Source organism: Lepisma saccharinum, chromosome 14, assembly GCF_977018435.1.
Source record: "Lepisma saccharinum chromosome 14, izLepSacc3.1, whole genome shotgun sequence".
Classification (NCBI taxonomy): Eukaryota; Metazoa; Arthropoda; class Insecta; order Zygentoma; family Lepismatidae; genus Lepisma; species Lepisma saccharinum.
The window spans coordinates 80,965,642-80,993,277 of record NC_139242.1 but is presented as its reverse complement, the minus strand read 5'-3'; the positions used below and the strand labels follow the sequence as shown (position 1 = coordinate 80,993,277).

Genomic DNA, 27,636 nt, shown 5'->3' with positions numbered 1-27,636 from the left:
TAACATTTACATCTAATTTAGAAACACTTAGTGTATTTACATTCTAAGAAAATCTAAGCTCATACACAAAAAGAGGTATCGAACTAGTAGCACCGAAAACTTGACCAATTTTCCATTTCCAGGTTCAAACGTGATGTCCATCCTACAAGTTTCTTGTGAACACTTTGTTTAATACATGTAAAATATCAGCACTATATGCCATAACAACAACCTGCCGTTGTCTCGGCTCGGTGAGGTTGTTCAGTTCCAGAATGGTGTCTTTCTTTAATCCGCAAGGCTGCATAATTTTCTTCTTCTTCCTCCTCTTTCCCCTTTTACCTCATAGCGTCGGGGTTGTTTCTCTCCACTTCTTCCACCTCTCTACCATCCTCTTCATTTATCTTATTCATTTTCCTCTTTTGTTATATTTATTCTATTCCTTTTCGAGGGGTGTAAGGGGTGCTCCTTCCATACAGTGCACCCAATAGTCAACCTCACTTCCACGTAGTACACCCTGGACTGCAGACTAACGAGGCCCTGGCGACTGGCCCCATGGCCAGTATAATTTTGTTTGTGTTGTCCTGTGTTTTGTCCTTATTTGTGCTGAGTGCTCCTTTACAGCCTCAGCTTTTAACGAAAGTCAGAAGATTTTAATATTTTATGATTTTAGTTGCAACGTTAGAGTTGTTGTGTGTAACGATAAGGGGCTGGACCCCGTATAATGTGACGGGTGCAAAATAGCCTTAGTGCTGATGCACCCAAAATTTTAAATTCAAATTCAAATTCAATTCCTTTTCGAATATCTTCCACCGGCCCCCATGGCGGAGTGGTTAGCACATTGCGCTACGAAGCCAGGGGTCCCGGGTTCGAATCCTGGCTTGGACATGGATGTTTGTGAGTGTCCATTCATCAATTTTCATCATATCATCACTCATCCCCATCTTCGCAAATTAGCCAAAAGTGGCACAAGAAGCGAAGTTAAATAAAGCAAATCAATCAATCGAATATCTTCCGGGGTCTACCTCTTGTTCTCCTTCCCTCTCTTCTAGCTTTCATAAATTGTTTCTCTTTTCTATCTTCGTCCATTCTTACCACATTTCCGAACCATTTTAATTGTCTTTGTGTCAGTTTCTTTTCTACTGGCTTCTGATTTAAATCTTCTCTGATTCTTTCATTATGTAATCCATCTCCTCTTCTTTTACCAACTCGCGATCTTAAAGTAAAAAGGTTCTATCTGCCAAGTCGTAATATTCTCAGGAGAGCTAGTTAAAGATTTGACTATGTGCACAGGGAAAACTAATTATTCCAACAAGTTGTGCCTCTGGCATTTGTATAGTGATCCCTTTCTCTCTAATATATACAGGAAAATTAATGAAAAAATATTACTAATGTTCAGGTATTGCAACGACGCATTTGCAGTTAGAACCTTTTTACTCTAAAAGTAACGTTTCAGATGAGAGTAAAAAGGTTATCCCTTAAATATTCAAACTTTTTGCAAAAAAAGAAAGGTGAGAAATTAGTTATATTCTAGTTATTCTATATTCTGCATGAACTATGTACATGTTAAAGTAAATAAGATGTAAAAGGTGCTCAGAGTACAAAATAATACAAATTGTTTCATACAGTACCATAAACCAATTACGTAAGAGTGTGAAGATTGGGTTTTGAAATAATGTTTAATAGCAAGTATTAACATGTGAGTCAATTGAAAAAAGTAACCATGTTGTAAATAGTGTTGCAGTATATAATCCCAGTGGAAACACAAAACGTTCATTTTAACGTAACATGCTACTACATATCCTTCTGATAAGAAAATGAAAAGTATTTGTACTCATTGATAGTAGATATCGCTTATTGACAACAAGACTGCAAACAAATGAAAAAAAAGAAAAGTATCATATATATATATATATATATATATATATATATATATATATATATATCTTCAGCACCGTAGCAAAGTAACGTTGGTTCACAGCCGGCATCCACTTAATGATATAAGTGAGATCTGACACATTTTCTTTACTTAATTGCTTCCTCTCTACGTTGGAGGTTCCAATAGATGGATACATAGGAGATGAACGTTGTGCCAGTTTGGCATCAGTGTGCCCAACTGCTGCAACGCTATGCACTGAACACAAAGACCGGAAACAAAGCAGATAGAACTTTTCACCCCAGCTTAAAACCGCATTTGCAGATAGTACTTTTATAGCCCGTTCATTTCTTTGAAACTAATAAACTTGGAAGCATGATCTTTACGGAGTACAAAAAATGTAAACCAATGGTCTGCTTAAGGTCACAAACTCATTTTCGCACAAAAATGCGGATAGAACTTATTTACTTTAAGGTCGCGAACTATTCTACGGAAGCATTTCATCTCTACTGTCGTTTTTTATCTTACTCTTACTGGCCAGCTACTTCCGTACAGTAAAATCGGGAACAAAATGTTTTGTGGGGGTGGGGGGATCCCCCCGTTAATCCACACACTGGCTGTACAGGAATCTTCCCCGTGTGAATATAGTGCATGTGATAAAGCCATAGCACTGAACGTAGCTACTGTATTGAAGGTGTAGGACCTTATATTTTGAGCTGTACACTTAAGAACAATATATTAATGAGCAAAATAACTCCAGAATTAAGCTCTTGTCCAATCTTACGGCGGGCGTTCTACATTCTGGCAAGGGAAGTGGCGAGCGGGGAAGCGACCAATCCAGCGCGATAAGAAACGCAGCAGCCAGTGGAACAAGGTGCGGGTAGTACTTCCTCCCGCCGCGTGGTACTCTCGGCGCCACCGCTGTTGTCTGGTTTGTCTGCGGCGTATTCCCCGCTCCCCTCTTTCCTTGCTAGCATGTAGAGCGCCCGCCGTAAGAGTAGACATGAGTTACAACACACAGGAAACGAACCATTTCTCAGAATTCGTTTGCTTCACATTAACTTCGTTCTTCCGGTGGATGCAAAATAAGCCTCTATTACCGACAATTCGTAATCATTTCCTGAGTTTTCGATGAAATTTCCTCCTACGTGAAATTGCCCTCCTAACAGATCTCGGCGACCCAATCAAACTGCAAGGCCTCTGAAGTTCCTTGCGGGGGATCGATGGGAACTTCAAGGAAGGCCGCTCCCTCCCTTGATGCCTAATGGCCGGCGGCTTTTCTGCTGCTTCTCGCCTTCGCAGGAGGGAACGGACTCTGAAAATTACATTTTTGTTCCTTGGCTTTGTCCCTTTGTCAAAGAACCAATCTCTCGATGCAGGTTTCGCTCCTCCATGGGGTGTTTTCTCGTCCGCCAGTCTTTTGAGGCTTCGAGGACAGATGTCCTAATCACGGAGGACTTATCCTGCGGGAGAAAATGACGCCATTCTATTTGCGAACCTCGTTCTCACACCAATTTTTCCGTGTTATGGTGCTTTCGCACATCCACTGGAAAATATCCACATTAATACCACATTTATGTGAACACCCACGTAGTGTAATGGTTGATGCTTTCGCCTTTCATGCGAGATGTTCCGAGTTCGATTTTCGTTGCAAGCTCCTAAATTTCGATGTTGACTCAGAATCGTGAGGACAATTGGGGAGCAATAGTAGCTAACTCGAAGGTCACAAAACAGCGGCGATGACCATACGTCTCCCAGACCTTGACTGTCAAAAGACTCTTGCACCACAGAGTTTTAAGGTTTTCGCACACCGAGACGCCGGAAATGCGCTACCCCGAATCTCCGAGTAGAAAATCAAGGTGCCTTTCCGCCCACGTACCGCGCCGCCAAGCTCCGAACCACAAACATTTTTCACGCTCGACTACAGCGGAGCCGAGCATGACGTTAGCCGGAGCTAAACGAAGAGACGCGGAATTACACGAGAGGGCATTTGGAGACGCGGCCAACGGAAATTTTCCACCCTAGAAACCTGTAGATTTCTGGCACGAAAATTCCGCATTTCGGTTCCGCTGTAGTGGGCGTTACACCATTTGATTTCAATAGAAGCAGCCAACAGAAGTTCTGTTGCCGCATTTCTCCGCGTCCCAGTGGGCGTTAAGATTTAGTATGTGCGTGTGTACGTAATAGAGGAAGTTTGTATGCAACTAACTAGAATCACATATCTTACATGCGTTGAGCCTAAAAGAGTACGCAACACGTGTGATGACGAGCAGTCTATGTGGTTTGCGAAACAATGTGCTGTAGTTTCATCATTCGCTGAACAGTATTTTGTATATTTAACATCACTTTTCTACCTTTCGAGATGTGAACACGATGATTGGATGAGGGATGAAGGGACGAAAGTAATGCAAAAACACCCATCCGAACCCAGAGCCTCCAGAGGCAAGATATGTCGAATATTTTAGCAGAATTAATGCAAACAAATCTGTTCCGTAAGCGCCTATTATCATCGGCTAGATAGACGGAAAGGAACTCGGGGAAATTCATTCCGGTGAATGAATTGCTTGTGCCTAGTGCATGCTTTCGACCCACGACGTTGAGCTAGCAGTCGATCATCTTACGAAGATGCGTTTGACTGCAACAGCACAACACATGTACTTGTTATCCATTTTGACGTCACTTGGTGGACTCTTCCTCTATGAAGAGATTAATTAATTCACAACAAAATAACCACAGTAGTATGATCTTTAACTTTTATTGTTCACCTCACCATCTCTCCACAGTTGGGTCAACGGCTCGAGTTTCTATCCGGGCACAGATGCCTGCTTCTTCATTAAGATTGTCGAATCATAATTCATGCTTGACCGTAGTCGTAATCCTGTTAATCAAGGGATCCCGTGTTCGATCCCAGTGGAGGCATATTGCATAGTGGTTCCGATCCCACTGTAAACTGAAGGATCTGTCCCGATTGCTTATATGAGCATAAAGCAGGCTTAAAACATGCCATGTCATCATCCTCATCGCTGCGATTAGCCAAAAGTGGTCGAAATGCAACGTGAAATAGCAAATCAAATATTTATTAACTCAGTTATACCTCTAGCAATGTAACTATAAGTTGACTGGTAGTTTCAAAGTGATGACGACACCAACGGAAAACCTATATAAATCTCAATTTCACACTGCTATGGCTCACGAGAGACAATTTATTGTGCAGCAAGAAATCAAGTTTATGCTGATAAATATTTGGACTTTGGACGATATTTATGTTGTTCCTTACAATTAGTCTTTAGAACATACATAATATCGTTAACCATTCTGGTGATTGCAAATGCATGGGTTAATGTAGATGTTTATGTTAGCAAGTGCTTTGTTCGCTGATGCATGCCCATAAGAGAACATATTTCTTACAGCTTATAAACCTGTCCCTAGTGTTGCCAACTTTGTGTTCTGGTATGAATGAAACGGTAGCACCATGCCTCAATAAATCTCTATGTCAACTATAACTATCACAGAAATTATCAGAGTATTAAGATGAAATTTGGCAAGCTGACAAGCCTATCAAGCAATATCTTAATATAGCACAATTTCTCTGCATCGATCTATGTGTTGGGATGCGAGGACAGCAATCAAATAATTCGCCACTTACTAGACGAAGAGCCGTATGGTCTTATCCAGCATTTTTTTTAATATCACATTAAAATCTCGCCCAATAGTGTAGGCGGTGTGATCTGCACCACGCTCCAGACGCCTCTTCACCCAGATCCACTTTATGCAGACAAGAAAAAATCCCGCGTGACTGTCAGACGAAATCCTAGATGTGCCTTGCTAGAAATAAACTCAATGTTTCGTCTTACTACAGATACGAGTTTTTAATATTTCCAATAATAGTCAGGAAAGAGAAGTAAAATAAACTGAATCAATCAATTATTCAGCCTATCTGAACATAAATGGAAAACAAATCTTAATAAACAAACAAGTAAGAAGCTCAATTTTGAAGTGAATTGCTGCCTTTTCACTAATATCGGGGGAAATAAATAAATTCTTGCCGAAGGAAGGGGGTAATACATCAAACAAGAAGTAACGCGCTACTTTTTAAGTTTCTGACGGAATACGCACTTAAACATGGAGATTGAAAGGAAATATCTCGATCCACCGAAACTCGGAAACGAAATATACTTTTACTTATAACTGACATGCCAGGGGTTTGGGGTTCAAATGAAAGTTTGTGTTTGTCTCTCCTGAATGAAAAAACAGATAATTGAGTCAAGTCGATATGAAAAGATAAGAAGGAGAATGACAGCGTTAGTAGTTTTCCATTAAAAGAAAATTGCTTTCGGCTTTGGTGAGAACGGTCCTATATTCGATTGGTCGAAACTTTCGTTGTTGATCCAGCATCGTGAGGATAACTGAGGAGCTAACTGATCGTAATTGTACAGGACATGGATGAGTGATGATATGATGAAATTGATGAATGGACACTCGCAAGAGATCACCCATGCTCAGAAGCATGTATAAAACAAAAGCAAGCCATTAGGGTGAAAGCAGGAATAAAAGACTAGGGAATCGTGCAAGACGTTGCATAAGAAATACAACACATTAACACTTCCTTCACTGTACATATGTGAACTGGTATTACATGCGAGGAAAACTAACACGCCTCGAAGCTCAACAGAACACACATATATCACCCGAAATAAACAGCTTCTAACGCCATACTTCACCAGGCTAACAATAGTTCAAGAAGGACCCGAGAAGATGTCAATTAAAATATTCAATAACCTACGAAATTATATAAAAGCAGAAAATATGGCAAGGTTCAGAAAGACATTGAAAAAAAAAACAACAACTTACGGTTCCGCTGCAAGACTGAAACTTTTTTCTCTCGCACAATTTAAATTCGGTGCAAGCTGCATATTGCTTCATTGAAAAAAAGGTTTCTGGATCATATTTAAATTGAGGCTGAAAAATGTTCCTGGACCGAATTTAAATTCAGGCGGAAAAAATGTTCCTGGGCCGCATTTAAACTGATTTAGAAAAAGGTTCCTGGACCGAATCGAAATACTTTACAGATAAAAAGGTTCTTTACGGTACAGAACCCATTTACGCTTGCTGATTTTCTATCCTGGACCGGAATTGAAGTTATTTAAAATTCCTGGAGCTTTAACAACTCTGCTTTAATCCAGGCCAGGCTCGGTATCTTTGAGCGTCTACTCTAAGTGGATCGCTTTGTCACACATTGCACGGAGCCCCAGATTAGATTCTGCAGCGTGTACCCGAGTAATCCACGCATAATACGTCCCCTTCGGGGCAGCGGAAGAGAACCTGCCTCCGAAGCACCTGACCGCCGACGTGGGAACCGACAGCGTCGGAGGTTGCCCGGCAAGAGGAGGGGGCAATCCTGTTCGGCCGGTCGCTGCGATTGCATCAATTGCCAAAAAGAAGAATCCATTATTGCGGCTGCATTTTCTCGGACAATATAACCTCCTTACCGTTAAGCCCCGAGGCTGCATTGCTGAGTGGCGCTTTCATTACATCCTGCCAAAACTTTCTCTCGTTAATATCTACCGAAGGGGGAAGGACAAATGGAACCTTTTTTTGGCAGCAGTGTTTGACATATTGGATGTGTCATTTCCGGTATAATGACCAACAGTTCCGTTCATCAAAGCTACGATCGAAATCATGTCAGATCACAGCTGTGCAAGTCGTTGCCTTAAATGAAAACGCCACCAAAAGGGACCTTGAGGCAGAGTGTATGTAGAACTATGGAGGTTTTCCCTCCTTTGTTCATATTGTACATACCAAACCTCTACAGGGAGGTTGGTAGATTTGATTTATTTTCTTCGTTTTTCTGCCACTTTTGGCTAATCGCGAAGCTGATGACAAATGTTGATCACATGAATGGATGTACAGTTCAGCCAGGAAAGACAAAACTAGCTGGAAAGGTCGATTCCAAACGGGCGAGGGGAAGCAGGTAGCAGCACCCGCCAAACAACGCTGTGATATTTCGTTTATGTAGATTTACTTGTTTTCATTTTGAACCCTTCCATAATTTGAAACATATCTCTACTTACTTCATTGATGTTTCCACAGCAAAAGATTTTCCCGGATCCCTCTTTTCCCCAATTTGTCATTGCTGCCTCAGACCTCCAGATACCAGACCCGCAACAAGAGCCTTTTAAATTGGGTTAAGTTTAAGCCAAAAATTTCGTAGAGAGGGTGATACTATCATGGCGGCGAGCATACATTCATATTTCTACTTTTAACAACTACGTGTATTTTGAAGATTGTGAGACACTGCACCACACAAGATTGTAATTTTTAAGTTTACTGATGTGAGAAGTACATAACTCTACATACTACACTCCACAAGTGAGTACAAATAATTTCTTCACAAATATGAAAACCTAACAAGCTCTAATGTGCATCTCCGCCATTTTTCTAGCCCCAGGACTTTCCACGGTTTCAAACAAAAGTTCATCGCTTTCAGTCTGTAATTAGATGTCTGTGATTTCTGCCGTTCCTATTTCTCTATTTTGCGGACTGTAGGGACAATCACACACATGGGTAGCTTACAACACAAGCCCCACATATAACTATAGTGCCTGAGAGTCCAGACGATAGAGCCTCGGTGGACCACGGCTTTCATGTTTGTAGTCGCTTTATGCAAACGACATTGATGGTCGTGAACCATGCAGCCATTTTTCTTATGTTACTTCAATATTCAATTCAATTTTCCTTTATTAAAGGGCGAGGTTCAGCCTGCGGCTGTTCGGTTAGGTTAGGATCTCGGTGTTTTTGTCAAGAGTGCCTTGGTAATTTATGATCCAATCAGGGACGGAGTCTCATTGCAAATTCTACGCAGTCACAATAAAACAACGTGAGGCAATTGATACTTAGAATATCTCTCATCACATCACCATTTATCTCCATCGTTGCGATTAGTCAAAAGTGGTAGAAAAGAGAAATAAAATAAACTGAATCAATCAATTGAAGGGCTCGGGTGTAAAACATGAAAAGTGACATTTTGGTCATTTTTTAGTTACAAAGTAAAATGTTCCATCCTTCAATTCTCTTGTAAAACTGCCATGTCATACAATTTGGATTGGACTCAGTGAGGCCTTCTGAAATTGGCCTTGTCAACTCGGAAATTATCAAAATGTCTCTTACCAATGTCCATTGCACAGTGGTTCAGACCAAACTTTAAACTGAAGGTCCACTCTAGCATCTCTGAACATAAATGGAAAACAAATCTTAATAAACAAACGAGTAAGAAGCTCAATTTTTAAGTGAGTTGCTTCATTAATATCGGGGAAAATAAATAAATTCTTGCCGAGGGAAGGGGTGACGTGCAGTAATAAATGGAACAGGAAGTAACGCGCTACTTTTGAACTAGAATAGCGGACACAGTTGAAATAACATAGAAAAAATTCTCGGCACTTAGTAAAATAACTTGTAAATCCTTAAAAAAAAACTTAATCAACACTCTCATCACTGTAGCTGCAGACACCTTGGCTCTCAGCCATGGAGGTGCCAATAAAATTGCTTCTCTGAGTCTAATCACGCAAGGCACTCCTAATTTTGCAAATGAGTCACGTTCAATCGTTTCAAGCATTAACTTGATTAAGTTTTTGTAAAAGCAATTAAGAAGAAATGTTTCAACACCAGATTGGAAACATGCATACCATCACTATCAAGCTGTGCAGAAGTTAGTAATGGGATTTTATTGGAGAAAAGACAAAGTAGTAAGAAATAATTCAGTCTGCAGTTGCAGGTCCATATAATGGCCATATTCTTTAAAAATCAATGCTCGAAGTGTAAATTCCTAGCTGGGGGTCGAGTCTAAGGATAGGTGGTTCAACGTGGAGACAATGAAACAGGTGAGAGGATGCTTACACAAACTGGGTAGATGCTTCTAAAAAAATGAACAAAGAATAACATCCCTCGGCTTCTCATTCATTCGAGCACTGATAATAATAACTAATTAATTATAATAATAGCGATGATGCTGATGATGGTTATTATGATGATGAGGAGCAAGATGAAATGATGAGTCTGAAAATAAGTTTGATAACTATGAGGAGACAACAATTAGATTTTCTGAATAGCCAAATGACGAAAAAGAATGCAGGGACATAGCAATAAAAGCTACAAAATGTTCTTACTTGTACAAAAAAGGAAATACACTGCACTGACACAGTTGAGTGTTTAACTCACTATCTTCCTACAAAATGTTGCGATTCCAATCATGCGCTGTTCGTGTGTGTTTCGTCACTGTAGCTCTTGTTTAGTCTAACGGCGGGCGCTCTACATGCTGGCAAGGGGAGTGGGGAGCGGGGAATACGCAGCAGACCAACCACACAACAGCGGTGGCGCCGAGAGATACGACGTGGTGGCAGAAAGTACTACGCGCACCTTCTCCACTTCCCTTGCCAGCATGTAGGCCGCCCGCCGTAAGACTTGACAAGAGCTATAGTTTCATCTAATTATCATCCCATCATCGTCGCGGTTAGCTAGATGTGTTAAAAATAATGCACACTATGAAAAATACGAACAGGAAAAAGTCACCAGTAACTACGTACCTTGTTTGTCTTAAGCTGATGAAGCTTTGAAGCCAATGTTAGTAGACTTTTGCTATGCAGAGATAATGCAAATTATTTTCAATGGAGGAAGTAATACCGTCAAACATCTGTTCTTAAAGCCGCGGAACTTCTATTTGATTCCATTGCAAAAAGTTTGAGTGGTACGTGAAGAGTACTCCAAAAGTTGAATTCTATACATCCACTTAGGAGACATAAAACCACGGCAATTATTGAGTAGAGTTGTACTTATAGACTAAGGAGGAATTTAGTTTTTCAAATCCGTGAATTTTTTAAGCTTTAAATATAAAACTTTTCTGGATTTCGGAGTATTAATGTTAGAGCAATCTTTTGGAAAATTCCACTATATTAACTTCACCATTTCCATTGCAGTACACTGGAAAATGGTGGGTGTCGGACAGCTACCCATCGCTGAGCAGCTGGTCCGGGAAATGTTGGACGTCCACGTACTTCCGTCATCTGAGGGATGCTTATCGCCTGAAATTACACATGCAGTACACGATACCAGAGTAAGTACGATTTTCTGTTATACCAAAATGTGTCTATACCCTGTCCCGGGAATCTCTGGAGCAAGGTCGCGCATAATGGTAGGGGAAAGGAGAAAGCGAGTGGACGGAGCGAAGCAGTACACGCTGCTGCAAAGGCTGGTAACTGAAGTTGCTTTCCCCTCCACACAATTCCGTTCCCTCTCATGTTTTCACTGGTCGAGGCCTTTCGAGTCACTACTTGCGCAGACACTTGCTTTCGTTCGCTCGCTACAGACATTCCCGGGACAAAGTATAGACGTACTTTAAGTGTGTTGTTTTATACAAGGTGGCTCAATAACTCACTTAACACCCTCAGTACAAGGCCACTGCAGCGCGCAACATGGAAATGGTGATGACCAATCGTTATGTTTATGTTCATAAGGAAGTTTATAAACAGAATATGTGACCCTTGTCACCTGATAACTAACTTTGGACAAAAACTGGTTCATAACGTTCCCATAAGTGTTCTGGTGTTCTTCCCTATTGAAAAAACTCTGTAAAAAGTACCTTCTTCCGTAAGCAAGGATGAAAAAACCTGTTTATTTAACAAATCCAAGTAGCCCTAAGCATTTAAGGTTCCGTTGATGGAAAATTGACTAACCAATCGTGTTCCACACAGCACGCCACACCATTAACTTACCAACACTAACCAGTCAGCTTTGATCTGTCGAAAATGGGTTATCAGATAAAAATCATCGAATATTCTGTTTATGAACTTCCTTATGAACATAAACATTAGCCTTGTCACTGTGAAGGACTTTTAATTCAATGGAAGCGTCACACTGTAAATTGTTCGCGACAACCATTCATAATGCACAGCTCTTCATGGATGTATCCGATTAAAATAATGTGCAATGGCATGCGAACGTCTCTCCCTAGACGTCACTTTGATCTCAATGCATTACCGATGCGCTAAACAAATTTTAAGGCATTTATCTAACACCTCGAAAAGGAGCTAATTGGTACAAGAATTCAGTCATAACTTTTTACTGGTTAAAGATACGTGGAGAAAACCTTCACCATTGCATTTCTCGTGAAATTCTAGCCCATTTTGATATGTCGCACGACCCCCTTCCCATTTAAAATTCTGAAGTTGAATTCAAGATGGCGGACATCAAGATGGCCGCCGACCGTGTGGGTGACGTCAATGTGGTTCCCCCTTGGCCAGATAACGATTGGTCATCGTCAATTTCAAATTCCATGCCGCAGTGGCCTTGTACTGAGGGTGTTAAGTGACTTATTGAGCCACCCTGTAGATATCATTTTACGCGGTTGTTCAACTCTTATGCTTGTTTACCAAATTCTAATAACATTAGGAGAAATAATTAAAAATATTATAGAACGTACAAATTGTTTTGTATCGCCTATTGCATCCTTCACCAAGAAACATACAACCTTGCATTGATTAAATCCATGAACGTGATTCCTTAATTAGAAATATTATCCACATAAAGAGATGTGGTGGTTTTTCACACGCAAACACAAAAAGGAAATTCAAGGTTACACTCACTGAATGGACGGGTATCAAAGAGGCAAACAACACAATGAACAGTTGTGGCTTGGGATCAATTAAAAAGTTTATAATACTATTGTACTTCGTGAACGGCATCAATTTATATACGGTAAAACCTGTCTATCCCGGAACATGAGGGTTAGGAGCAAAATTTCCCGTCTTAACAGTTTCCCTTCTTATACAGGGTTGACTTTAAATACAGTATAGAGCGCTGCAGGAAATAATGGAAAGACAGATTTACATTTCGCATTACTTATAATGTAAGGTACTAATGCATGTACGTACATGAATAAAAATGCGATACAGTCGCAATAAGCATATCAGAGATTACAATTATGTAACTACACAACATGTTGGTACACTTTTTACAGTATTGTAAGAACGTACAGTACGTACTTATGTATCTTTTCGAACCCGGGACCCCTGGCGTCGTAGCGCGATGTGCATAGAGGGAAAGAGAAAGATTGAGATAAAAGTGAAGAAACAAAGAGAGATAACAAGAAAAATAGAAAGATGACGAAAGAACAGAGGAGAAATAGACAAAGAAAGGTGGAGAAAGAGGGTAAGAGATGAAAGAAAGAAAGAAACGGAATCGTAACAGCTATGAGTATTGTAGCGCATTCTTTCATATCGACAAAGTTACCGATAAGCGAGTGGCAACAGAGGCGTGTTCCACTTACAGTATTGCATTGTTTTCTTGCGAGCGAAAAAATAAAGGAAGACATTTCCGTCTTAATGAGAATAAAAACATCTCGTTGGTCTTTAAATAGTGTTTAGTTTGCGCGTTAAGGAGATTTCCGCCTTAAGTAGGTCATTTCCAGGTATAAAATCGGTCCGTTTTGGGGACTTTTTTCCCGTATTTACAGGTTTCCTTCTTATAGAGGTTCCGGGATATGCAGTTTTTACTGTATAGGCAAATTTGGTTAAGTTCACTCGTAAATCATAAAAACGCCCCTCTCTTCCTTAAATGCATTTTGAAGACTAACGAGGCTCTGGTGTCTGGACGCACAGCCAGAATAATCCTCTGTGGCACCTGTGCTGTATTCTATCCATGTGCGTTGGTGATTTCCTTTCATCATTTCATCCTATCACCATTCATCTTCATCTTCGCGATAGTCACAAGTTTCAGAAAAGCGAAGTAAAATAAAGGAAATCAATCAATCAGTCATAGGATCGGCACAACAACTGCTATTCGTCTTGCAGACGTGCCGGCGTCCGTGGCGGAGTGGTTAGCACATCGCGCTACGACGCCAGGGGTCCCGGGTTCGAATCCCGGCCTGGCCATGGATGTTTGTGGGTGTCCATTCATCAATTTCATCGTGCCATCACTCATCCTCATCTTCGTAAATTAGCCAAAAGTGGCGCAAGAAGCGAAGTAAAATAAAGCAAACAATCAATCATTCTATCGTCTTGCAGAGTATCACTAAGTACTTGGTTAACCATAATTGTACTTGAGAATTACAACTGTGTAGTAAAGAATGGAAAATCCAATAGAAAATAGTTAAATGATGCTTCAACACGAATTGATTTTTTTTTGTGATTTTCTTGCTTCTTCCGAAAAGCGAAAAGTTAAAAAAAATTACGTGAACAGGAGCGCAAAAGTTAATAGACTCTTGTTATCTATTTCATTCCACGTATCTATTATACATTTTCATAAATTTTAAAATATTTACACTAACACATTCATGAACACGAGAAATTACTATTCGCCAGTAAACAAAGCAACATCGCTTGTTGCTCTCTTAGCGGCTTCTGTGAGCGTGGGAGAATCTCTCACGAAGAAGCTCGGAACATGATCGTCATACAGTACCAAACCTGGCATTTGAGTCTCACTAGCTTTGACTCGTACCGTCCTATGTTTGTTATACTGGTAGAATTAACATAATAGTTCTTGAGATCTTCCCCTTAACTTTAAAACATTATTCTTTTGAAAAGGGTGGATTTTAAGCAAGTTTCCGTTCACAACGTAACGATGGAAACTCAAGCAGTCATTAAATAAATATGACCAAGTCGTCTACATGACAAATACGCAACCGTACGTCCACTTTTCACACACGGAACTAAATATTTCGTTCCCAGTGGTTGGTACCGCTGCATGAGCTATAAACAATGCAACTCTTCCGAGATCCTAGGTAGCCTGAAGCGCTGGATAATTTCACTATATGCGGATGGGGAGAAATGGTACCTACTCGGTTTGCAATAACTATTCTCTGAGCTACGAGAGCATAGAGCAGACCTGGTAAACCCATTTATTTGTGGAAGAGAGCTCCCGTACGCACGTGTGGCCGGTACTGGAGGGTTGTAATAGGAGCGGAAAGGATAGCAGGCTTCGTCGGTTGCGTTCCTGCAGTGGGGAACCTCTCGTTATCTTATTTATGAGTAGCAGTGCAGCAAAAGAAACATTGTGGGAAAATGCACTTTCTTGTCTTTTACCTCTCAACACGAGCGGATCCGGGGCCTCCCCCATGGCGCAGTGGTAGCGTCATTGCCTTGTAATCAAGGGGTCCCGGGTTCGATACCCGTTGGAGGCACAAGTGGTTCGGATCCCACTTTAAACTGTAGGTCCAGTCCCGATTAGCCTTACTGTGCATAAAGTGGACTTAAAACACCAACTCAAACTCAAACGAGCGGATCCGCTACTCCTGCTCTCTGCTAACTGATCTTGAGGGGTCGTAAGCAGGTGGGAAGCTCGCACGGAACGCTTGTTGGTCTTCACAATTGCAAGCGAGACGCGTAAGTAACATTTAGGGCTGTCAAATAATATTTGTCACCTTCGCAGACGGGTAGTGTGTCTTACCAAGATGACGAAAACAATTGTGAAACTAGCCTGCTCGGTGGACGAGCGCGTTAAGTGGTCGACTTTCGATCTCGTCACCAAAATATCCGGATTCGACTCCCAGCCCGGGCTCTTTGTGAGTGTTCTCTCGCCAATTTAATCTAATCATAACTTATCCTCATCTTTGCAATCGGCCAGAAGTGGTAGAGAAGAGAAGTAAAATTAGCAATTTGAAAACATTCCCAGCTGCAACAACATAGCATTGGGTATGAGTAAGTTGAACCACGATGGAAGAAGAGATGCAGACAGACAGAAGCGAAACATCGTATTGGGCGATGCCAGGAGAGTGCGAGGGGGTGCTAGAGCACCCCTTGGACTTTGCTCTCAGATTTCCCCTCAATAATAATAATCAGGGAACGGATTTATATGTAAATACATATTTATGTATGAAGCTGAAATCAGTTATATTTTGTATTTTCGATATTTGTACCGTATTATGATTTGGCTCATATTTTACATATTTTAGCTATTTTTACATATTCTTTCCATATTTCAGAACATTTCTGAACATATGCTCCATATTCGCGCAATAACTACATGTTTGCTTTTGCTATTGTAAAACAATCGAAATTCCTGTTTATTTACAATTTTTGTCAACAATAGAGAACGAGGGCTCAAGCATCGACTCCTGGTTGATACAAACGTTATTTTGGCAACATTGGAAGAGAGTCCCTAGTCGAGCATCCCGTTGCTAACCCCACCCTCGCTACTAGTTGCGTGACCGACAGCAGCGCCAGAAGCAACGATTCTGTGTCACACGTACGGGATTCGCTTCTGGTTTCTCTTCAAGACAGTCACGGTAATAGTTACAATGCCGAGAGAAGCGTAATAAATTGTTTTAAAACTCAAGAGTTACATACGTAGTATCTTATATTATTAAAAAATGTAAATTTTTACAATCTTAAGTCGATATTTAACTCCATATTTTGGAGAAAATAACTAAATATGTATTTACATATTTAGCACATTTTTACTACATGCAAATCCGTTGTCTGGTAATAATAATAATAATAATAATAATAATAATAATAATAATAATAACAATAATAATAATTTAAGAATAAGTCTCTCGCTATTAGGATCTCTCTAATGAAACAACATTCATTTAGCAACCAATCAATACCAATTTCTTTCGTTCCGTTTTATTTACCCTTCTATATCAATTATTTTGTTTATTTTCCCTCCTTATTGTGTCCCTTCACATTCCATATTTTGGTATCTTCAGTTACTTTTATTTTATCGGCATATATGTAGGATACATTGTGCTCTTTTTTACGTACGTAGAGCAAATAAATCATATATTCCTCACAACTGCAAACCACAGATAATATAGTTTCATTTAGACCAATAGTGACTTTTACAGTGCTATAAACAGTAATATAGTAATAGTATCACGGCGGTTTGAACTTCTGTCTATGAGACTAAGTAAGTACTAGGTACATAAATGGCGACATTTTTCGATGGAATACACACAACACACCCCTTCTAGTAACCCCGGTATCCTTCCGTAGATTCCACATCCTGGTTTCGCTTATGCCACCTCTTTGTTTGAAGCTGGAAAGTGTAGCTCTGTTCTCTATTTGTTTCGTATTGTTTTTCATGCCAAAGATAAGGATGTGTAGCCTTCAACTTAACAATGTTTCCATACACATTATTGAAAATGAAAATTTGCAGACCACATTTAAGTAGTCTGCTAAAGGGACATATTGAAAGAAAATTAAAAAATACAGACAAGAATAAAAGTGTAACCTACATTCGGTGGAGGTACATAGTAATTCGAATCCCACTTTATACTGTAGGTGCAGTCCCGATTAGCCTTCAATTGCATAAAGTGAACTTAAAACAACAATTCAATCAATTCAATCTAACCTACGTTCACAGGGACGCACACACATATACATTTTTATGCTACAACATATTACTATTGAAGAAACATTAAGAGTGTCTTACCTGATATATGTTCAGGAATTAGTCTGATCAAGGGAACATGGAACACAGATGAAATTGCTGGCTTGGACACCTATAGCAACAAGAGGTACGTTAGTAAATTAAAAATAGGATTGGTTACAATAAATACTTATACAATTCAAACATTTAACTCGTGTAGAAAATACACCAAACATGAACATAAAGATCGTAATTAATATAACTCTAACTTAATAGTCATACTCAGTCTAAACCACTCTTACAACAATTAATAAATCATACAAACTAATGTTTTACATTTTGAAACTACACAAATTTGCCTCTCTTTTTTCTTTCTTTCTTTTTCAAGAATGTACAGTCACCGGCAATAAAATGGAGACACCTAGGTCCTGAAATACTGACTTCCCTGCATTGTGTTATGCGTGTTGCCTAACTCTACGGCGATAGAAGAATTTCCTATTGAAAAGTTAATGTTTGAAGTCTGCTTATCGCCGTAAAGTTAGGCAACACACACAACGCATTGCATGGAAACGAGTATTTCAGGATCTAAGTGTCCCATTCTTATTGCCGGTTAGTGTACAGTCACGGACACTTCTGGGTTTTAACAATACCACTAGTAGATGTATTTACGGTGGGGACAGCGCGAGAAAGTACGAACCCCTCTCCAGCAGCTTTGGCCATACTTAAAACTTGCTCAACATGCCCATATGAGTTTTTGCTCAAGTGTGGAGCTCTTATAATTCAAGATTTTTGTAAAAAATGCCCTCGGGAATTTTTCAGAAAGTACGAACCCCTCTCCAGCAGATTTGCTATACTTAAAACTTGCTCAACATGTTCATATAAGTTTTTTGTTTAAGTGTAGCACCTGCCTAACCTAAGAATTTTATAATTCGGAAAATATCAAACCCCCCTCAAGCATATTTACAAAAAATTGCATCAGTTTGTCTATAAACTTGTATCCATACCCACCTATACATATTTACTTCAGGTTTAAGTTCAATTGGATACCATTTAATTTGCTTATTTAATATTAAAACAATGCAATATGCAGAGCCTACCTCTAGAATCGCTTCGTGTTTGCATGTTTCTCCTCTGTGTCAGTGTGTGGAATTCCCGAGACGGTAGTATTGATTTTTACTTTGCATGTTTCAGCGCCAGTATTTACAGAAATTCCCGAGTATTGCATCATTCAGTATTGTGAGACTGACTGAGGAGAACAGATGTGTTGATACAGTACTTCTCATACTTACAGGTTTAAATTCATATTGAACAATATAAAATCTGATATTTGTTGTAATCCACTCATATTTAGAGTCAAGCTTATATTTGTCCCAGCGTGTTATACATAACAAGGTTATTGCCATTCAAGATATGCATGTTCGTGCAGGCATTTGCGCTGGGTCAATGTGAATGATTTTATACTTGTGGGATATTGGCTTTACAACCTGTCATAAGATTAATATTAATAATATTAATCCATAGAGATTAGATTTGAATCCCAGGAAATTTTATATAAATACCAAAGCCAAAAATATTAAGTGTATACACACATACATACATACACACACATACAAATCACACGGCTGAAGCCAACTGATATTTTTATCTAGTATAAAATTTTGAATTGAAACCCAGGAAATTGTATATAATAAACAACAGCAAAAATGCCGAATCAAAAATATTGTAATCAGTGCAATAAGAATATATCCAGCTCTAATTGGGCCAAGCATCAAAAAATTTGTAATCCAGACAAATACAAAACTCCCACAAAAATTTGCCCCAAATGCAATAGAAAATATAACATGGAATATTTCACATATAAACATAAAGATACTTGCTCTGTACAGTCATCAATATTGCCCCCTCAACCATCCACATCTGGCCTGAAAAGAAGGCACGAAGCACCTGTTAATGCCAGAGCAGCAAAGCAGCCATGCCATGCACCCATCTGTAGCAGTTTTAATACCCAACTTAGGGATTATCGGTTTGTATCAGAGCCAAGATGCGGCATTGAGAATTTCTTGAACAGTATAAATCCTAATCTGCAGGCAATTCTTAATGCACAAAATGGATCTTATAAGCTCTCCCTCAAATTGTTTGTACAATATAAGAAACCAGACGGCACAAAATTTACACACCCCCACGTAACAGAAACTGTATCGGTATATTCAAACGCAAATTTAGACAGAATAATAAGCAGGTTGATAGATCAATTGAATATGAAACACTCTGAATTTGCGGCAAAAGAGTCCGGATGGAGCCTATGCGGTTCATCACACAAGTTATATGTTAATATTTCTGAATTCAGCCCATTAAAAGGTTCTACATATCTGCCATTACCTGCTAATATCAAAAACAAAAGAGCCGTGGTCAATATAAAAAACACCGACCAGAAATGCTTTTTGTGGTGTATATTAGCTGCTTTGTTTCCAGTTTCAAGGGATCCTCAGAGAATAAGTTATTACAAACAGCATGAACATGATTTTGACGAGGCAATGGAGGGTTTGGAATATCCAATGTCTGTTCAGAATATTGATAAATTTGAAAAAAGGGCCAGGCACATCAATGGCAAGCAATTATCTATTAATGTATTTACTTGTTCCACTGGCAATTGCCCGATAGCACCTCTCAGAATCAGCACAATTGATGATGAATCTGCTATTCCGATTGATCTGCTCTTAATTGAAGGAGATGATACATACCATTACACTCTGATACATAATCTTGAAGCTTTGGTGAGAACACAACTAGACAAATATAAAAAAATATTTAAGTTGTGCAGAAGATGTTTAACTGTATTTGATGGTCAAAAAATGGTGAAAGGGGTTCGGGAAGAGAGTGCAGAAATTGCAAAAAATAAGTTAATTGAGCATCTGAAATACTGTGGCAACCATAAACCTGTTCATATGGTGATGCCCAATCCAAGTGAAAATTGCAAATTCAAAAAGAATGAAGCCTTGTTGGAACACCCTGTATATATTGTCTGGGATTCCGAATCGAATCTCAAATCTCTTGCATTCTGTAGCCCAGATCCAGAAGAATCTTCAATTACACCGTACCAGCAACATGAACCTTCCAGCTTTTGTTATGTGGTTGTACAGGATGGTGTTGTTATTAAAGAATATTCATACATGGGAGAAGATGCCATCAAAATATTTGCACATAGAATAGAAAATGAGTGCCGTGACATAGCATCTAACATCTTATTAAAATCAAAGCCCATGTTGCCTTTAACAGAGGAACAGATTGAGGATTTTAACAATGCAGAAAAATGCCCGGTATGTGATTGTGAATTTTCAGATACAAATATCAAGGTACATCACCATTCTCATACAGATGGTCGATATAAACAGGCCCTGTGTAATAGCTGCAATATTCAGATCAAGAGACCAAGATTTGTCCCCGTATTTTGCCACGGAGCATCCAATTATGATTTCCATCATCTGATCAGGTACGAGGGGTTTGAGAAGCAGAATTTAAATATTTTAGCTGAAAATGATGAAAAATATATATCTATTAGCAAGATAATTAAAGTTGATGGTGTTCCTATTCACATAAGATTTCTTGATTCTTACAGATTTTTATCTGCTAGCCTGGATACACTGGCCACTCAATTATCTGATGATCAATTCAAAATCACACGTGCATTGTTTCCAAATCAGGACCTGAAATTAATTAGGCGGAAGGGTGTATATCCATATGACTATGTCACAGGTTTTTCTAAATTTGATGAGTGTTCTTTGCCACCACAAGAAGAGTTTTACAGCAGAATCAGAGGATCTGGAATCAGTGATGAAGATTATCGCCATGCTCAGTTGATGTGGAACAATTTAAAATGCAAGATATTTGGTGATTATCACATGGCATATTTAAAACTTGATGTCACCCTCTTAGCTGATATACTGCAAGCATTCAGAAAATCTTCCATGCAAAATTATGGACTGGACCCAGTGTATTTTTACAGTGCCCCAGGCCTAGCATGGGCCGCAACGTTTTTGAACACCAAAATGCAATTGGATCTGATCCACGATCAAGATATGTATCTGTTTATGGAGAAATGTATAAGAGGAGGGATGGTGCAATGTTCCCAGAGATATGCCAGAGCAAATAACAAGCATATGCCTGATTATGATCCAGCACGGCCATCAAATTATATACTGTATGTGGATGCAAACAACCTCTATGGTCACGCTATGATGGATAAACTGCCATATGCAGGGCTTGAATGGGTCGAAGATTTCAATATTGAAGATCTTCAGGATTTTGATGACAGTGAATATGGCCTCTTCTTAGAGGTTGATCTGATAATTCCAGATCATTTGCACAATAAATTTTCTGATCTGTCCCCAATTCCCGAGGTTCAGTGCTCACCTGGCTCTAAACAGAAGAAGCTCATGATGACTCTGGAGTCAAAACAGGATTATGTCATATATTACAAAAACCTCCAGTTCCTGATGAAACATGGTGTCCAAGTGACCAAAATTGGAAAAGTTTTGAGGTTCAGGCACTCAAGATGGTTGAAACCATACATTGATACAAACACGGAGCTTCGAACATCTGCAAAAAGCGAATTTGATAAGGGCTTGTTTAAATTGATGGTGAATTCAGTGTATGGCAAAACAATTGAAAATGTCAGGAAACATACCGATGTTAAAATAATTACTGACCCCAGCCGGAGCAAAAAATTCGTTGCAAAGCCTAATTTCAATTACAGAAGAATTTATGATGAGCACATGGCACTTTTCAACATGAAGAAAACAAAGATCAAATTTGATAAACCTATTTATGTAGGGGCTGTGATATTGGAATTGTCCAAATTACATATGTTAACATTGTATTATGATGTGCTGAAACCTTTTTATGGCGATCGTGTAAAATTATTGTACATGGATACGGATAGTTTTATTCTTGATATTCAAACAGAAGATGTTTATCAAGATATGTCACAGCCTGAATTGTTTCAATACTTTGATACCAGTGAACATACAAGAATTCAACCCCACAACAAAAAGGTGCCTGGCAAGTTAAAAGATGAGACACTTGGTGATGTTATTGTGGAATTTGCTGGGTTAAGTGCCAAGGTGTACAGTTTTAAAACATGTAGTGCTGTTGTCAAAAAGGCCAAGGGCGTTGGCAGAGTTACTGTGGAAAAAGATCTTGTGTTTGAAGATTATAAAAATTGCATCAAATCCCAGAATTCAATCAGAACATCAGAAAATAGAATTCAGAGTGAGAATCACTTGCTGACTAGCAATATTGTAAGAAAAGTGGCTCTGGACCCACATGATGACAAGAGATGCATTTTATCATGCGGCATGCATACTTTACCTTGGGGGCATTGTGATTTGAAAAATGGCAAACAATGCCCAATTACAGAGCATGATTTGAAATAAATAAACATGCCTATGAACTTATTTGGGTTCAAAAAACAGGCTATTATGGACCTGCCGACACCACAACCCTCTTCTGATATGCTGTCTAAACTGAGTGGCTTGTTAATTATTCATCTGAACAGCATACTTACAGATAATGATGAAGAAACAGGCAAAATATTGTACATATTTAACAATAATTTAAATCATTACCAATTACCTGTAGGTGGTCAATTGCAATTTATTACAACCCCTGAGGGTGATGTTAAAATTTCAGTAGGGAGAAATATTTATAGAATCAAGCACTCAAACATGATTTCTGGCACTGTTTATACTGTTTCTGCTGGTGACTGCTTATATATTGAGGTCCCGGGATCATATGACAAGCTTATACCCTTTTTTATAGAATTAAGAATCAGATACTCTATAATAAATAACCACTAAAACAAAAATGCCTAATGATATATTTGGCCACACAAGGCATGAAGATCACAGTGACGAGATTCTGATGCTTGATGTCAGAGTCAAGAAATTAAGAAGTGATTTACAAGCTTTACAGACCACACTCAATGCCAGTCTTCAATTAGAAATTACAAATTTACAATCACAATGCATGGACCCTCATCTTAAAATTGATTCTGAACTCAAATTGTTGCTTCAGAAATATACTGACTTGGCTACATTGGATAATTTTCAAAGTTTGGAAGAGGCTGTAGCAGCTCTTCAAGCCAAATTTAAGACCCAGGCTACCAACTCCGAGCAATTGAAACAGCAACTGGAAGAGCAGATAAATAATGTCCAGGCACAGCTCCAAACAATTGTCAAAAGCATAAAGTCACAAGAAGATTTTGATCTAGTGATTTCCACTCTAAAAGAACAGATTCAGTCACTCCAGATACCTAATCTGGACCCCTTGAACAATGCCATAGCCGAGGTTAAAGAAAAAATTGAGACACTTGAAAATTTTATGAACAATTTGCCATCTTCTGATGCTTTGAATGCAATAACTCGGAGTGTAGCAAATATCAAGCTGCAACTTGAAACATATGAAGATTTTGGAAAAATTCAAAGTTCCATAACCCATCTTGAGGGTACAATAGCAGCAGTGCAAAATGATTTGGCAAATGTACTAGAATCCCGATTGCCTGGAATTGTAGATACACTTGTCAGTGTCCAGCAACAAATCACAAAGCTTGAAAACCTCAACACCGAATCTGAACTATCTCATTTTCATCACTTGATCGATGATATCCAAACAAAGCTTGAAATTTTACAACAATCCACACCCTCTCAGGCAGATATAGCCCTGCTCCAAAATGCTATGCAAAATGTGGCTGATGCTTCTGAATTAAACAATGTGAAATTGGCACTTGAATTTTTGCAAAATACAGTATCAAATCTTCCCACATCACAGGAACTTAAAAATATTAAGAGGGCAGTGAATAGGATATTGAAATCAGAAGATATCAAGAATATCCAGGCAGAGATCAAACAACTCACTCAGACAGTGGCCACTCTACCAACCAATCAACATATTAATGAATTGCATGCTCTGTTTGAGGATATCAGAAGACAGGTCCATGATCTTACTGCTCAAAATTCAAAATTGGCAGTTGTTGAAAATTTGCAGCAAATTGTAGCTAATATCAAGCAACAGCTAGGAACCATGGAATCCAATCAAGCAAATGCTCTGTCTGTTTTTGCCACCCAGCTTCAAGAAATTGTGCAACAATACAAGAAACTTGTTGTGGACGTAAAGATCAAGCCAGGCCATGATGATGTTGTTAGGACCATCAATGAGCACCTTGAATCTGTAACAAGCAGATTGCTTACAGCAGAAAAAGAAATAACAGGCATAATCGAGAATCCAAAACATACAGTAATTCTTGAATTGTACAGCATCCCCAACAAAGAATATGATTCACCATTTACACCAGGTGGCAAAATATATATGCTGTCCCCTGCACAATTTTATTACCAGTTTTTTGTTGGAGGCACACTGAGACCAATCAAGATCAAATATTGGCATCAGCCACAGGCACACCACTACCCTACCTTATCAATAACAAATGCTGATAACAAACCAAAAATCACCAGTGTAGAGTTGGAGGATTTTACAGACCCCAATACATTAGAAACAGCCTATACTGAAGATGATGGCACTTTGGAATTTAAAATACAAATAGGGGACAAATTATATTTAGAAAATCCTGCAGTATCAGCTGCTGAACACCCCATAGTTGCAATATTCTTGTTTACATATTATGTCTAGACAAATTATTGTTGATGAATTACACAGACAGGCCAGACATAATTTTAAGAGACTGCCAGTAGTCACAAAGGGCATAGATGATTTATGGCAGAGCGACTTGATTGAGTTGGCAACTGGGCAGTTGAAAAACTTAGACAAAATCAACAAGGGCTACAAGTATCTACTCACTGTGATAGACACATTTTCAAAATTTGCCTGGGCTGTGCCACTCAAATCCAAGACTGGAAAATGTGTTACAGAAGCCTTCAGGACAATCATCAATCATTCAGGAAGATCACCGCGCTATTTGCAAACAGATAATGGCAAAGAATTTTATAATTCTGTGTTTCAACAATTTATTAAAAGCCAAGCAATAAAACATTACTCGAGTTACAGTGATCTCAAGGCCTCAATTGTAGAGAGATTCAACAGAACCTTAAAAAATCTTATGTATAAACAATTCACACTGCAAGGTAATTATAAATGGCTTAATATTCTTCCAGAACTTCTACATAAATATAACAACTCTGTCCATTCCACAATCAACATGAAACCCTCTGAAGTAACTTCATCTGATGAGCAAAAATTGATCAGGACTGTTTATTATCCTAGATACCAGCCAACAACAAGAAGGGCCAAATACAGGGTGGGCGACCAAGTAAGAATCAGCAAATATAAGCACTTATTCAAGAGAGGCTTTACGAGAAACTGGAGCACCGAATTATTTACAGTAGTTCAAGTTAAACCCGGGACCCTTAACACATATATAATAAAAGATCATCGAGGAGAAATTCTCAAAGGCCGATTCTATGAACAAGAGCTCAGCAAAACTAAACAGCCTGACACATATCTCATAGAAAAAATAATCCGCAGAAAAGGCAACAAGTTATTTGTCAAATGGCTGGGTCATCCGGAAAACAGCTGGATCGATGCAGACAAAATAATAATATGAGCACCTGGGATGTTATAAAAAGGCTGCCAGAACCTGAACAGCAGATTAAGAGAAATGGCAAGTTGCTGCCTGATAATATTAGATGTCTTATTGTTGGGCCATCGGCTTGTGGTAAAACTACACTAATGGTTGATAATTTTTTATTGGCACCCAACTGGTTAGACTGGAAAAACAGGCACTTGTATGTTTTCTCTAAGAGCTTGGAACAATTAAAATATCAGCAGCTAATGAAGCTATATGATGGATTGGATATTGCCACTTTTGAACCAGATGTTAAGCCATTAGATGAATGTCTCGATAATTCTGTTGTTGTGTTTGATGACATTATACTGGATAATCAAAACAAGGTTAGAAATTTCTTTACACAGGGCCGACACAAAAACATTGATTGCTTCTACCTGGCACAGACTTTTTCTAAAATACCGAAGCAACTGATCCGAGACAACAGCAATTTTATATGTGTGTTTCATCAAGATCATACCAACCTCAAACACATACACGATGAATATGTAGGTGGGGACTTGAGCTACAATGATTTTTCCAAATTTTGCAGCAAGTGCTGGAACCAGGACAGTTATGGGTTTGTCACAATTGATATGACAAGAACACCTAATACTGGAAAATACAGAAATAAAATCAACGATTTTCTAGACGTTGAGACATAAATAAACAACCATGAAACGACCAGTCATTGATGATCTTAAGTTAAGAGATTATCTTGTAAAAAGATTTAAGGGATGGAAATCAGAGAACCGGGGAATTTATGAAAAACACAAACAAACAGAACAGCCTGTCATTGATGCTATTAATAATTTAGGTAAGAATATCAAAACTGTTACAGAGCAAAATCAAGATTTGATCACAGAGCTTGTACCTGTAGCTGCAAGGAACATATTAGATTATCCATTCACCCCACTTTCCAGCATTCATACACCTAGTCCTGTTGCCCCTCGAAGAATTGAAGCTACTCAGGATCCTATTGAATTGGGTCTTCTTGCTCAAAAATATTTAACCACACCTAAAGACAACAAAGATGAGGTGTTTGGCTTATATGCTGACACAGAGCTTGATGGCAGCATTATTCATAGAATCGGTAATTTCAGAGTAACTTTTATGGGGGATGATATCATTGTTTATTCAGAATCTCGTCTCGGAGAAAAAGGTGCTTTTGTTAAGTACCCCGGCACGCCTGGATTGTGGGAACTGATAACTAGGAAAAGGCCTGGCAGCTATACAGATCAGGATTATGAGCATTACAAAGAAATATTAATAAAATCAGATGCTCTATACCAGAACAATGATCCCACACAAAAAAGAGTCAAGTCTAGCAGTGGAGCAAAATACAATAATTTAATCAAGCCCATATGGTCACAGATCAAGACTGGCAGTGGGATCAAACAATACAACACCCTGCCCAAAGAATTTGTGTGGGTTGATGATGTCAGGAAACTTGTAGATAGGTTATTGGTGATAGCTGGGGAGGAAAATGCAGGGAACCACAATTTTTACAATGAAAAGGTTGGAATTATGGACATGATAAGCACAAAATTGTCTAATTTTATAGTGAATGACCCTAAGGGGATTGGATATCTCATAAAAATTATTAATACTCTACCACCCAAATTTTGGAATGTCTCTGAGGGTCGGGGGCTTGTTAATGACATCATAAACAAGCTGCCATTTGAACTACACATTCCAGGCTATCAGTATTGTGGTCCAGGTACAAAATTGGACCATAGATTAAACAGAGGGGACCCTGGTGTTAATCCTTTAGATGCAGCTTGTAGAGACCATGACATAGCATACAACA

The 27,636-nt window shown here is 39.0% G+C and overlaps 2 protein-coding genes across 2 annotated transcripts in view; one reads left to right on the top strand and one right to left on the bottom strand.

Annotated features, from left to right (window-relative positions):
* The window catches only part of LOC145998631 (putative phytanoyl-CoA dioxygenase), a 145,226-nt gene extending 127,929 nt beyond the window's left edge, over positions 1 to 17,297 (bottom strand). The window contains exon 1 of the mRNA XM_083135097.1: positions 17,276 to 17,297. The gene's annotated coding sequence lies outside the window, so the exon portion shown is untranslated. The remainder of the gene's footprint in view (positions 1 to 17,275) is intronic.
* LOC145998632 (apolipoprotein D-like) overlaps positions 1 to 27,636 on the top strand; it is a 76,485-nt gene that overhangs the window by 14,168 nt on the left and 34,681 nt on the right. Inside the window, exon 2 of the mRNA XM_083135098.1 lies at positions 10,822 to 10,958. Within this exon, the coding sequence (XP_082991224.1) occupies positions 10,822 to 10,958 (137 nt within the window). The remainder of the gene's footprint in view (positions 1 to 10,821; positions 10,959 to 27,636) is intronic.